Source organism: Miniopterus schreibersii (genome assembly GCF_964146895.1).
Source record: "Miniopterus schreibersii genome assembly, chromosome: 21".
NCBI lineage: Eukaryota > Metazoa > Chordata > Mammalia > Chiroptera > Miniopteridae > Miniopterus > Miniopterus schreibersii.
In genome coordinates, this window is record NC_138123.1 from 7,557,924 (window position 1) to 7,571,633 (window position 13,710).

Here is a 13,710-nt window from a genome sequence, read left to right on the forward strand (position 1 = left end):
TACCCAGGTAATTACCTACTGGATCCCACAACTGTAAAGAACTTGAGGCCTATCTCACAGATAAATATTACTTTCATTTTACAGATGGACAGCTGAGTTGGTTTAGATAATCCACGATCAGAACTGTTTCACCTCAAATAGCCTTTCCCTTCCTTAGAAAGATTTTTTTAAGCCAAAAAATAGGAGCTATATAGAAAAATCTAGCAAATAAAAGAGAACCATTGCCCATGCCATTTAACATTTCTTGAAGATAGGATGAGTTTTATTGAAAGCCTTACTGGATAAACCCAACAGCAAATATTTTGGTTTCCTGAAAAAAAAGAAGAAAAAAGGAAGTAAAACTCTTCTTGGCCTGAATTATGGCAACTCTTCACTGGCAGCTCAGCCTGGCGTTTTTGCATACGAGCTGTTAGGATAAGCTAGCAGACTGCATGTGCTCTGCACAGCAACCACGGACACTTAACTTTCATTAAATAATAATGAAACAGGAGGCCTGGATTTTTTGTTTGTTTCTCCTGGGACTGTTTCTCACTTAAGTGACCTTGGACAAATCTATTCCCTCCCTCATTTCCATATATCCCTTTCAGGATAATGTTTATGACTAAGATGCTTTCTAAGATCTTCAGATTACAAATAGTGCCCTTCGCCTGTGAAATGTATCTCCTTCACTATCCTTTGGGCTGTCTGCATGACACTTCTACTGAAAACCTTCGCACACAGTTGTCGATACCATCTGGGGATGGTTCCTATTCTAGGCCAATGAACGGATAACGTGGATAACTTGAGCCGTAAAAAGTCTGTTCCTGATGCTACTGAGAAGTGGGGAATGGGGAAACGGAACGATCCCTAAACCACGTTTTCTTTATTTCTGCCACTTTTCCGCCGCATCTAAACTATGCAGAAGCTGCTGACATTTTATTACCCTGATGTAGCAATTCTCCCGAGCACGACCGACACGGTTAAAAGGCCCAAGCGGCTGGGAAGACAAGCTGCCGGGGCCGGTCGTCAGGCCCTAGCGCAGTTAGCTGTGTACATTGTTTTGGAGGCTTACAAAATACAGCCATCTTGCCTCAGACACCCGGCCCAGCGAGAAGGCGAGCCGAGGGCCCCTAGCCTGGGGGCCGCCACCTGCGACGGGCTGGGAGGCCCCGGCGGCGGGGCCCGAGCGGATCGGCCGCGGCCCCGCCCGCAGTCCGCCCCGGGCGGCGCGCCTCGGCCACGGCCGGTGTCAGCGCCCGTAAAGTTGTCCGCGGGGGGACCGGCGGCACCTGGCCCGGCGCGAAAGCGAGCGGAGGGGCTGCGCGCCCCGCCAGCTGCCGGAGCAGCGCGACCCGAAAGTGGGAGCGGGACGCCGCACTTCTATTTGCGACCTTCCGGCTGGGGACTGTTTTCCACTGGGGCGCGGCGACCTGGCGGGCCGCGTCCTCCACCCCGTCCCCACGCCGTCCCGGGCGCCTCGGGGGCGCGCGCCGCGGCCCGCGCGGGAGCGGGGGGCGCCCCCTCCTCCTCCTCCTCCTCCTCCTCCCGCCGTGGCCCGAGACGCCCGCAGGCCGGGCGTTCACCCGCCGCGCCTCCTCCCGCCGCCCCCCCCCCGCCCCCGTCGGCGCCCCAAACCCGGGCTTCGCGAGTTCGATGACGTGTGCGCACGGAGTCGGGTGCGAGTGCGGGCCCCGGGAGCGGGAGTTAAAACGGGGGCCGGCGGGCGGGCGGGCGGGCGGCCGTCTCGGTGGGAGCGGCGGGCCCCTCGGCACGTCTTTTGTGTTTGTACACACACCGCGCGAGGCTGCCGGGAGGAGGGAGCGGGCGGCGCGCGGGGGAGGGGCGAGCGCGCGCCAGCGAACGGGCGCGCGGGGGGAAGGGCGGGGGCGGGGCGCGAGCGGGGGCGGGGGGCGGGGCCGAGCCTTCCCTCCATTGTGTGTGATTGGTTGGCGCGCGGCGCGGGGGCGGGGCGACGTGTGTTGGGGGATAACCTCGGTGTCAGCCATCTTTCAATTGTGTTCGCAGCCGCCGTCGCTCTCCAACGCCTGCGCCGCCTCCAGCTCGCCGAGCTCCATCCGAAGGAGAAGGGGGGTAAGTTTCCCCGTCTGCCCGCTTTCCCAGAACCGAGCCCCGGTCGCCGTCAGCCCCGGAGCGGGCCCAGACGGTGCGGGGAGGGGACCCCCAGCCCCTCCGGTTTGGCCCACAAACTTTTTGGCCCAGAAATGGAGGTGAGGAGCGAGTTCCCCTCTCCTCAGGCGGCGGCGGCTCCCCAGCCTCTCGCCGCCTCAGCCCAACAGCAGCAACCGCCGCGGCGCCGAGCCTTCCCTCCTCCCCGCGCCCCGGGCTCCTCTTTCTTCGGTGAAATCCCGCCCGCCGCCCCTTCTTGGGACCCCAGACCTTCACCACGACCCGCGCGGGCCCCTTAACTACCGCCCCCGGGCCCCGGCCCCCAGTTTTCGAGCGGGAAAAGGGTGGAAATCGCCGCCACTTCCCACCCTGGGGTAACTCGCTTTTTGCTGCCTCCCCACAGTTGTTGCTAAGCTTCACCATCTTGTCTCTCTTCTCTGGTCACCGACCATATTTTTTCCCCCGTTTCTCTCTTCCCCATTTCAGAAAAGGAGGAAAATTCTTTGAAGAGGGACATTTTTTTCTCCTTTTTTGGAGAAGCGGAAACTTGATGCATCTGAAATGCAAAAAAAAAAAACTTTTGCATTTTGGAGGGCGGCACGTGGCAGGGGATGGGGTATTTTCGAGCGTTTTGGTGTTTTGTCTCTCAGGAAGGGAATCGGATCCGTTTTGCGATTGTTTCCATTTTGTTCTGGTCTAGAAGCCGAGTTTGTGCTGGCGCGAGGCGCTGGGAGCGAGGCGGGAGGCTGGGGGACCCTTAGCCGAGGGGCCAGAGGAGGCGAAACCAAAAGTTTATGTGGTGCTTGGGGTGGACCGGTCGGTCGGTGCGTTAATTAAAGCCTGGGTGCGGGCACTTTTTTTTTTTATTATTATTTCAATTGCGAAGCCTGGTTGGACTGCCGCGAGGACGGTGCTTTGTAGAAGGCTCGCTGGTGGTAGCTGCTGTTCCCCTCTTGTTTTTCGTTTCTCGAGACGCCTTTTTGTCAGCATAACTGTAGAGATGCTAAAGCGGGAATGTTTTCAGATATTTACAGCAATCTATCAACTGCCAGACGCAAAGGGGGGGGTGACGACGGGGGGGGGGGCTAAAACCTTTTTGCTGTAATTTGACTCGGCCTTTCTTGGTTTGTGGTTTCGTTCTTCTGACGTGTTTATGGGTCGAATGTTTACAGACATTTCTAATTTCTGCTTTAATTAAAGAAATTGAAGCAAAGGCTGTTAGGGGTCTTTTTGTTCAGCCGTTTGTCGCTCGGATTTGGCATTTTTTTTGAGAGAGAATTGGTGTATGATGTTAACAATTTTCTAGTACTACAGTTTGTTTCAAGAAGTCGCATTTGGGTGGTAAATGTAATCTGCACCCTTTCGAATTATATAACATTACCGACATTATTTTTTATGCTGATCATATTTCCAGGATTTTCGGGGGGGGGGGCGGGTGGTAGTGGCAGGAAAACTTATAATGTTTGGTAGTATGTGGTGATTTTTGGTTTTTTTGATGCTGGTAGGTAAGTAAAGAGGTCTCTGTACCATGGCTCGTACAAAGCAGACTGCCCGCAAATCGACCGGTGGTAAAGCACCGAGGAAGCAACTGGCTACCAAAGCCGCTCGCAAGAGTGCGCCCTCTACTGGAGGGGTGAAGAAACCTCATCGTTACAGGTATTGAAAAGAATGGCCAGTTTGGGGAGGCTATCAAACCCTAACAGGAATTGCGGGAGGGGACGGCACATCTACAGACGCTTTTTTGCCGTGCCAAAAAAAGGAAAAAAAATAATGGGACAAAGTCCTGAAGCGCAGTATCCATATAATCTAATAAAAAGATGTATAGTAAGCAAACTTTGCTTTAGAGAAACTGATTTTCTTTTTTTTAATATCTACTAATACTTGAAAATTTATATAAAATTTAGTGTTCAGTTTTATTGGGAACATGTTTAATTTTGAAGCCACAATCTTACCCATAGCCCAAAGGAGACCTATTACATCACTAATAAAGTTAATGGGCTTAACATTTTATTTAGCTGTTAGTGGTATATATTTTTAAATAGTAAAGTATTGTTTTAAAACACATTCTGAGGATACCCTTGCTTTTGGCAAAATAATAATTTGATCAAGCTTGGGGTCATTTCGTTTTAGTCAAGTTCCCATCCCTCATTTACTTGAATTGGTTTATGTCCTTCTGTTAGCACATTTGAACTACCCTGAGCGTGTTATTAAAGGCATCTGCCATTAGAGGGCAGAAGTTGTCCATACTTAGGTAGCCTCTGCAAAAAAAATAAAAGCTGATGCAGTGGAAGAAATAAGTCAGAATTGAGGTAATTTCTTGCTGACAATTAGTAAAAAAAAAATCTTCCATGGATAACTGCACAGTCAAGAATCGTGGAGGATGGGCAGTGACAAAGTAAAGGTATTCTGGGAAGTCAAAGTAAATACCAGAAGTATAGTTTTAAATGAAGCTCATTGGGTTGTGTTGATAGGTCTAGAAGAATAGAGGGTGTAGGTGGGAAGGACAGTGCTTCCAAATTGAGAAGAGTCAGAACAATTTTGACTTATTAGTAGCCTAATACCTTCCCAAGCTGTAATTGTAACAGAAGTTAGTAGTGTATGTGTTAAAGATAAATAAAATAACTGGCACTTGGACAAACTCCCTGCCAGGATTCTAATATCATGCTTTTTGCTTTTAAAGATATTATGTTACTCTTAATAGGCTTGAATAGTCAGGTTATAAATTGATAAGTGAAATTTGAAACAAGCTGAAAAAAAGTTGGATGGTTTATTTTTTGGAAGGAAAAAAAAGACTGCATTTCTTTAAAGCTAACCACTTATTTATGTTTTTTATGTACTTGGTAACCATTTCTTTAATTTTTGTTTTTTAAGGCCTGGTACCGTGGCACTTCGTGAAATTAGGCGTTATCAGAAGTCCACTGAACTTCTGATTCGCAAACTCCCCTTCCAGCGTCTGGTGCGAGAAATTGCTCAGGACTTCAAAACAGATCTGCGCTTCCAGAGTGCAGCTATTGGTGCTTTGCAGGTAAAATGGCGGGTAGGAAAGCCTCTAAGAGTTGGGGGCCCTGCTATGTACCAAAAACAGTTCTAAATCTTTGCACATGCTTATGTAATCAAGCATATAAGATAGGTGATATCTTTATTTCACTGTTGATGTCGGAAAGGTTAAGTTGCTCGAGGTCACACACACAGAAAATGTAATTTGAACCCATTTGACTCCACAGCCTAGTGTGCAGTCCATTATACCATTTAAAAATTTTAAACATTGCACTAAAAACAATGTTTACGGGGAAAAGGCACTGTCTGGTTTGGCTTATGGATGCTGCAGGACAATAAGAGGACATGGGACTAAAGGTCTATACTGGTAATCAGCCTCAAAGTGGCTGGTATAAAAGGAATGTTATAATGTCTGGCTGGAACTGAAGAGGCGCAGACGCTAATAGAGGGAGCATACTAGCTAGGAGGAGAATAGGTGGTGGTAGAGAACTGTGCCATGAGGGAGATGATACCCGGCTGGTAAAGGAACAAGGATTTGAAGACTTGTACTTTGCTAAAGGGGTTAGGGATTTCAATTTAAATGGGAAGCACAATAAATTAAATCTTGGCTCCAAGGTGTCAGAACTTTGGGAGATACTGTTCTAGGAGTGGTTATGTATTTGAAATATTTGTAGTTTGTGCTGAGATTAAACTTGAAATGCCACAAGTAAGATAATTTGATTAGGTACAGGGGAATAATTAACGTCCGTCGCTTAAGTAAGCCTGTTTTTTATTGTGTGTTTGGCATTTTTTTAAATCAGTGTCTCAAAATATGGTAAAGCTACTCCCATCAGCTTGGGGTTGGAGGTGATGAAAAATGCAGATTGCTAGGTACCACCACACATCTGAATCAGAATCTCTTTGCGGGGAGGGTCTGGAATCTACATACACTCCATTGGATGATTTTCAAGGCTGCTGTTGCTGTGCCAAGCTTTTGCTTTATAAGTGAGAAAGATTTGATAGGTGGATTTTACACTGAAGTGTAATTGGTTGAGCTGTTTCTATGGTTAGTCTGAACTTCATTTGATTGGTGAATTCCAGGAGTAGGCATCCATTAAATTGTCAATGAATTGAAATTTCAAACTACTAAAATCTTCCAGTGTTGTTACTTTTAAAACTTTCTGTTTTAATCACTGATTATCTTCAGATCCTATTTCATTTATTACTGCAATTGCAAATCACATTTTCCCCAAAACTTTAATACAGAAATATTACTAAGAATCTTAGCATTGATTCAAAGCTGCTAATTTTGTTTTCTAGTTAGAGTTAGCAGGACTATGCTTTTGAGAACATAATTATACTTAAAAACTCAGCGTTCTGAGTTTGTCAGTGATACAGAGTGAAAATTGAGGTGGTTAAACAGTCTGGGTAAGAGACTATTTAAATTCATGTGTAAATTTCTATTGTTACTGAATTTAAATGTTGGTATACAGCCTTGTAAATTGAGATTACTAAACAACCTGGGTAAAAAGACTATTGTCTTTTTTTAATTCATGTGTAAAGTTATCGTTGCTGTTTGTAAATATGTTTGTGTTCATTTTGAGCAAATGTTCACCCCTGTTGCCCATATTATTCTAGCATTAGAAAGCTCTTATTTTTATTGGAAAGAGTAACCTTTATTGCAAGTTTTTGTTTTGTGTTTTCTTATTTTATACATACACTTAGGGGTTTTTTGTTTGTTATATATATATGTATGTATATCTTCATTGATTTCAGAGAGGAAGGGAGAGGGGGAGAGAGAAACATCAATGATGAGAGAGGCATTGATCGGCTGCCTCCTGCATGCCCCCCCACTGGGGATTGAACCCCCAACCTAGGCATGTGCCCTGACCAGGAATCGAACCACGGTCTCCTGGATCCTAAGTCGATGCTCAGCCACTGAACCATGCCTGGCCAGGCCACTTCAGTTCTTTTAAAGATATAGAGATGGAGAATTTGCTAATATAAATAGAATAATAAGAGAAAGCAGTTGAAATTGATTACAAAAGTCACTGTATCTTTGGCTTTAGAATTGACACAACTTAAAACTTAAGTTTCACTAATACAGCTTTTCAAATACAACTAAATAAGGATGGGGGGGCAATCCAGTGAGGATGACAGAAAAGTTAGTCTAGGTTTGCCATAGATAATCAAGAATTAACTTTAAACTTAGCCTTTGCCTTTAATATCTGAGAGTTTAAGGTATTTCTATGTTAAAAATGGACGTAGAATTGTTGAAATGGTGGAAGAATCAGACAGAGCTACCCAGACAGAACCCTATAAAACCAATAACCAGGTTCTAAGGCAGCACTGAGACCCCCAGCTGCCATATGGCACATCTGAGTAGTACCAGGGGAGTCTCTAGATCTTACCTGCTCTTAAATCCGAATCACAGGATCTATTGGCTTGTCCATATAGCCACGTATACTGTTGCATTTTGCAAAAGCATTCTAGATTTGCATAACGCTAAGATAGGATAGGTGAAACAAAATTAAACTTCGAACCCCTAAGAGTAGGCTACAGTAGGCTGTGTTTTCCAAATTTTTTGCCCATTTCTAAAATATCTCAAGGATGAATCCCCAAATATTACGGAGTTTTGCTGTTAATAAGTTTTTTTTGAATAGGTTTGATATGAGGGGCCAATTATATAGGAAAGATTCAAATTTAAATTAGGATTAAATATAGAAATGAACCAGCAAGTGTTTATTAAACATCTACTTGAGAGCAAGGCATTATGAGTGTAAAATGAAATCTCTATTAAGTTACTGAAGGGCATTAAGAGATGGCTGGTGTACAAGACCAATGGGTGCCAAGGATGGAGGAGTTTCAAGGTTACTTGCACCTGGAAACCAGGGGCAAAAGGAGTGCTTGCATTCTCCATGTTCCAGTCTTAAGCTGGGCCTTCAAGAGTAGGTAAATAAGACCCAGCTTTTGGTAACATGCTGCAGAAAGACGTGGGGATAGTAAAATTTGGCATTAAGTGTTGAATTGCTCAAGTATTCTTGTGTTTCTTTTTTAGTTTTATCATTACCTAAAGATTACAAAAGGAAATACTTTTTTTTATTTTAATTAGGGCAAAAATAACAACTATAAATAATCTGTTTTTTTTTCCTAAATATATCCTGGGTGGAGAAATACCTTCTAGATAAATAGAAAAGGCCAAATAAATAACCTCTCACTTAATGCTCCTAATCCACTAAAACACTTTGGCTAACGACTAGTCTAGTAAAACAAAACATTAGGTTATTCATGAGTAAACACATTTTAACATAAACTAAAGCATCCTTCAATTTCAGACAGCTGTAAGATGTGCTAACAATTTGAGTTAAGTTAGTTATAAATAGAAGCTCCCCCTTTTCCTCTTTGCATGCCAAGTATTGATGAATGACTTACACAACTAGCAGTTTCTGAGTGATAGTAGAGATAAGACTATGGATAACAAATGCTATTATAGATTGGGGGTATGTAGAGAAAGGTACACTTGATGGGGGTAGGGGACAGATGTTAGACAAAATAGGTCGGAGTATGTGTTCTGGATCCTATTGTACTCTTGTGATGAAATCTGAGGTGTAAAAGGAAAGCTAGATGAGGACCATAACATGGAAACCACTTGCCAACTATTTAGTACGCATTTTGTAAAATAGTTAACGTCTTCTGAAGAGGTTACTAAACCCTTTAAAAACCTCCATAATTTTAACTGATACAGATGTATCTTAACTGTTGGGAATACCATTAATACTTTTTTCTTTATTCCTGTTGTAGGAGGCAAGTGAGGCCTATCTGGTTGGCCTTTTTGAAGACACCAACCTGTGTGCTATCCATGCCAAACGTGTAACAATTATGCCAAAAGACATCCAGCTAGCACGCCGCATACGTGGAGAACGTGCTTAAGAATCCACTATGATGGGAAACATTTCATTCTTTTAAAAAAAAATTTTCTCTTCTTCCTGTTATTGGTAGTTCTGAACGTTAGATATTTTTTTTCCATGGGGTCAAAAGGTACCTAAGTATATGGTTGCAAGTTGAAAATAGGGGACAGAAATCAGGTATTGGCAGTTTTTCCATTTTCATTTGTGTGTGAATTTTTTTAATATAAATGCGGGGACATATAAAGCATTAATGCAAGTCAAAATGTTTCAGTGAACAAGTTTCAGCAGTTCAACTTTATAACAATATAAATAAACCTGTTAAATTTTTCTGGACAATGCCAGCATTTGGATTTTTTTAAAACAAGTAAATTTCTTATTGATGGCAACTAAATGGTGTTTGTAGCATTTTTATCATACAGTAGATTCCATCCATTCACTATACTTTTCTAACTGAGTTGTCCTACATGCAAGTACATGTTTTTAATGTTGTCTGTCTTCTGTGCTGTTCCTGTAAGTTTGCTATTAAAATACATTAAACTATACCTGCTTTTGGTCTTTATTGTCAACCTTACTCTTACAATTTACTTGAAATGTCCCTATTCAAAATAATTTTAGTATCAAGTGTTTTGTCACCTTATATCTAAAACATAAGGCTGTTGAGAGATGGGGAAAGTATAACCCTTGTATAGTGACCCTGTTTGCCAAAACCAGATCTTAACTCTTTGATATGATATATTCTAAACCAATAATTTTCAAACCTAGCCAGCCAACAGAATCACATGGAAATAGTGGAAGTCTGTGAAAGTACACTTAAAAACACTTAAGTCCAGTCCAAAAATTAGTGCATTGGAATCTTGGCTATTTTAAGATGCTCTGTATTAACCCTGAAGTTATTAAGCACCAATGGTTAATTCTTAGAAAACTTATATTTAGCCTTGGAATGATTAGAGTGAAATGAGGATAATGAATCTTTAAGGACTTACAACACCCCTAGTACTTGACTGTTAGTTGAATTTGGCTTTTGTTAATATTTCTTTATTTTTAAAAAAACCATCAGCTGCCTCCTGCATACCCCCTACCAGGGAAGAAGCCAGTATAGCATGGGGCTTATGTTCTTAATGGTCTTACACTCCTTTTTAGCTGTAACTTCATTTTTATATTGTTGGTTGTTACAAAATCCTTTGATGAGGGAATTGTGGAATTATTTTTAGAGCCTATTTGTTAACGGGATCCTAGTGTGATCTGCATGTGCTTCCACAGGCAGGCACCAGTTAGGAGTATTGTCAAGAGCATCTAGTTTATTCATTGCAGTGTAAACTAAGTCGATTGTTGAATGGAATATCCTCTGTTAAGTTTTCTCTTAAGTTTTCATATCTTAAAAGTATGTTTTTGTTTCTCTATAAAATGGTTATGTTAGCAGTTTATTCATTTTGATGAACAAGTTTTGAGTCATAGGTGCTCACTGTCCAGGTACTATTATACAGTAAGTCATCCATTACAAAATGAGACAGTTGGGAAACAATTGGCACAAAGTAGATGAACTTGGCACTGTATCAAGCCCTTGACAGCCTAGAAACAGGAAATGAAAATTTGAATATATTTAGGATCTGCTGGATGCTGGGCAATGTAAAGGCATAAAGGTGCTTGAACTCAAATTTAATTCTCAAATTTAATACCCTGCTTTATACGTGAAGATTGCCCAGACAGTAGATTGAGATGGAGTTTGTTCCCCGGTAGACTATATCCAGGGCCCTGCTCTTTAACTCCTATGCTCCAAGTGTGAAATAAGTTAATTTTGTGGGGGTGCTAGAAGTTAAGAGAGTTGACAGTAAATGATGGAAAAAGACAAAGTTGAGGATGGTGGCACCTAGAAATCACAAGAAAGCCCCTCTACATTTGGAAACATGCTGTTCACCTACTAAATAGAGGGAGGTAGGAACATCGACCACTGGATTTGGCAACGTGGAGGTAATTGGTGATCTTGATAAGAGCAGTTGATGAAATGGAGCAAAATGTAATGAGTACATTCAAGACAGATGGGCCAGCAGCCCTACTAGCGGGTTGTAGCGTCAGCTCAGGGACTGAAGTGAAGGGTCAGGGGTTCGATTCTGGCCAAGAGCATGTGCCTCGGTTGCAGGCTAGATGGGGAGGCAACCAAGGTCTCACATCGGTTTCTCTCCCATGAAATCTACAGTGAGGATTTAAAAAAGAGAGGCTATAATAGAAATAATCACACTTTGCACCGTCAATCACGAGACACTGTGATCCTCCTGATGTAAAACACTGAGGACACAACCAAGTGTTAACCTGAATATAATCATGAGAAGGCAGCCAGGTAAACCCAGAGTGTAAAACATTCTGCCGAACAACTGGCCTACCCTCTTAATATCAGTTTCACAAAGGGAAACGCAGGCGGGGAACCGTTTCATATGAAAGTGACTGCCAGGTGAGCCGAGGCCACCGCACCGGCTCCAGACTGGTCGGCAGATGGCCGCACATCCGGCCCTTACTGCGCGTCCCGGGCGACCGCAGCCTCAGTACCCGAAGCGTCGCCGGCCAAGGACGGGCTTCCGAGCGGCATCGCCCAGTCTCGGAATCGGAGGTGGGCAAGGCTGCCCCGCCAACCCGTCCTTCGGAGCAGCCCGGGGTGGGGGGCACTGTCAGGGCCTCGAGAGCTGAGCGTTCAGGGTCCTCCCTGCCCCTCGCACCCGCATCCTCCATCTCGGGTTCGGGGGTCCTTGCCCAGTGCCTCTGGAGCCCACCCCCTCCCTCCGCCCCCGTTGTCGCCCTGGCGCAGGATTGCCCGTTTCTACGCGGTTCGGAAACCGCCTCCCGACCGAGGCTCTCCCCGCGCATCTCCAGGCGTCGGAGAGACCTTCCTAAAACGCTCAAGCGGTCCTTTCAGCCTCCAGCCCAACCTGTCGCGGCCCCGCGACACCCCGCGTTCCTCCGCTGCCGCCCGAGGCGGCGGCCCCGCCCCCGCCCCGCCCCTCGGCGCCGGGCCGCGTCCCCGCGGCCCAGGCGAGCCCCTTGGGGCCACGCCACGCCCCGCCGCTCCCTAGGCGCGGGTAGTTCACAATGTTGCGATCTCGCCACAACTCCCGGCTCCCCGCCAGCGCCCCCGGGAGGGACGGCCCCTGTGGTCCCCGCCCGGGCCACACGCGCCCACGATGAGGCTTGTTGCTGAGATCTCAGGCATGGCCCCGGCTCACTGTCCCCGCAACTCCTCCTGGCCCTAAAGGTTTGGGGCCCTTTTCCGGGGGAGGGGACGCCGGCCCGCAGGGCTCCGATCTCAGGGCCCCCGTGCTCCCGGCCAGGCTGAGTGGCCCCTGGAGGCCCGCGAGCTACAGCTGCGGCCCTGAAGCTGCCGCACGTCCCGTCGGGGGCTACACAGTGGCCCTTTGGAAAACAAAGCTGGCTAGTGCTCAGCTGCCTCCCGAGTAGGTGGATGAAAATGTAATATTTATGAACGGAGAACCATTAGCATGTAAATACTGCACTAATTCTTGCCGCAGCTCTCGGGGAGCAGTAGCTCCTGGTCGGCGGCGCCCGCAATTTGTCTTTGGCAGTCCTGTCCCTTACGCCCCGAGAAGCTGGGGTTGTCTTTAAACCACCTGGGCCTGGCTGAAACTCATCAGGAAGCGGCAGGCCTCCGAGGGACAGTCACTCTGCCCCCAGCCGCCTCTGACCCGCGATTCCCAGTCCTGCCGGTTCAAGGATGGGAGAAAGGATGACCAAGTGGCCCTCAGTCCCGAGGAGGCGAGTCCCTCGGGACACTCAGGAGAGGGAGGCCAGTGCTCAGGGAGGGGACTGGAGGGTCTGCCAGGTTAGTGTTTCCAGTGGTCTCGTGGATGAGCAGGATTTATACAGGTCAGGAGCAGAGAGCCCAGAGAGGCTTCGGGATCAGATTTTACTTAAGAACCAGTCCTGTGGGGTTGTTCCTAAGGGATCAGTTATGAGGTCACCAAAAGGCCTGAGGAGCTGCCTGGGGAGGGGGGGGGGCGGAGTGGATCCTAAGTGCTAGAAGGAGCCAGGTTTTGGGGACACCAAATGTGGAAGGGTATTTAGATGACCATCAGCAGTCCTGGGTGAGGGGCTGTCTCCAAAGAAACCTTAAAGGCCCTGCTCAGCTTCTCCCATTGACTGGGGAGCAGGCTGGGGAAGGCCAGGGAAGGAACCCTAGGACAAACACCCAGGCCTCTGCAGCACCCCAGCCCGCCCCAGAAGTTTTAACAGAACCATGTAATAAATCTGAGACCTTTCCCCCACTTCACAAAATTGAGCACTTGGCAATGAGTCCAAGAGAAAGATCAGTTAAAACAGTCCTCAGCTGAGCAGGGGGATATTTTCTCAAAGGGCACACGCAGAGAGAGGCTGGTACCTCCTATCTTGGCGACCTCAGCTAGCTTGTACCTGGGATCTCCCCAGAGCCCCCTCCCTTCCACTGGTGAGGGGAGGGGGGTGTCACTTCGAGTCTACCAGCTCTCCCACTCTTGGGAAATAAAGAACCACATTCAGTGTCCTTTGCAGTCCCCTCCGTCTCTTGCTTCAACAGTGTTTGGATGGAACACATCTAGAGATGCCCCTTTTTCCAGCCTCAACCACTCTCCAATCTCTCTTCCTGTCGCCCGCCACCTTTGGAAACATCTCAGCCATCCTCGGCCTCTGACACCAGCCAACACCGAATTTTTCGAGCTTATCTCCTTATTGCCGAGCAACC

At 46.4% G+C, this 13,710-nt stretch overlaps 1 protein-coding gene across 1 annotated transcript; it reads left to right on the forward strand.

Annotated features, from left to right (window-relative positions):
* The first annotated feature begins 1,939 nt into the window (after positions 1 to 1,939).
* On the forward strand, positions 1,940 to 9,532 carry H3-3A (H3.3 histone A). The gene is made up of 4 exons (XM_081124095.1): positions 1,940 to 2,070; positions 3,612 to 3,762; positions 4,978 to 5,131; positions 8,884 to 9,532. Exons 2-4 carry the CDS (start codon positions 3,635 to 3,637, stop codon positions 9,010 to 9,012), a joined length of 411 nt encoding a protein of 136 aa, XP_080980221.1. The 5' UTR covers positions 1,940 to 2,070; positions 3,612 to 3,634; the 3' UTR covers positions 9,013 to 9,532.
* Positions 9,533 to 13,710: the final 4,178 nt, after the last annotated feature.

What these genes read in the sequence shown, in the direction of transcription:
- H3-3A (XM_081124095.1), top strand. Translation starts at nt 3,635, where the DNA reads ATGGCTCGTACAAAGCAGACTGCCCGCAAATCGACCGGTGGTAAAGCA. An exon ending in AAGAAACCTCATCGTTACAG is followed by an intron (nt 3,763 to 4,977) that starts GTATTGAAAAGA and finishes TTGTTTTTTAAG; the next exon opens with GCCTGGTACCGTGGCACTTC. An exon ending in CAGCTATTGGTGCTTTGCAG is followed by an intron (nt 5,132 to 8,883) that starts GTAAAATGGCGG and finishes TTCCTGTTGTAG; the next exon opens with GAGGCAAGTGAGGCCTATCT.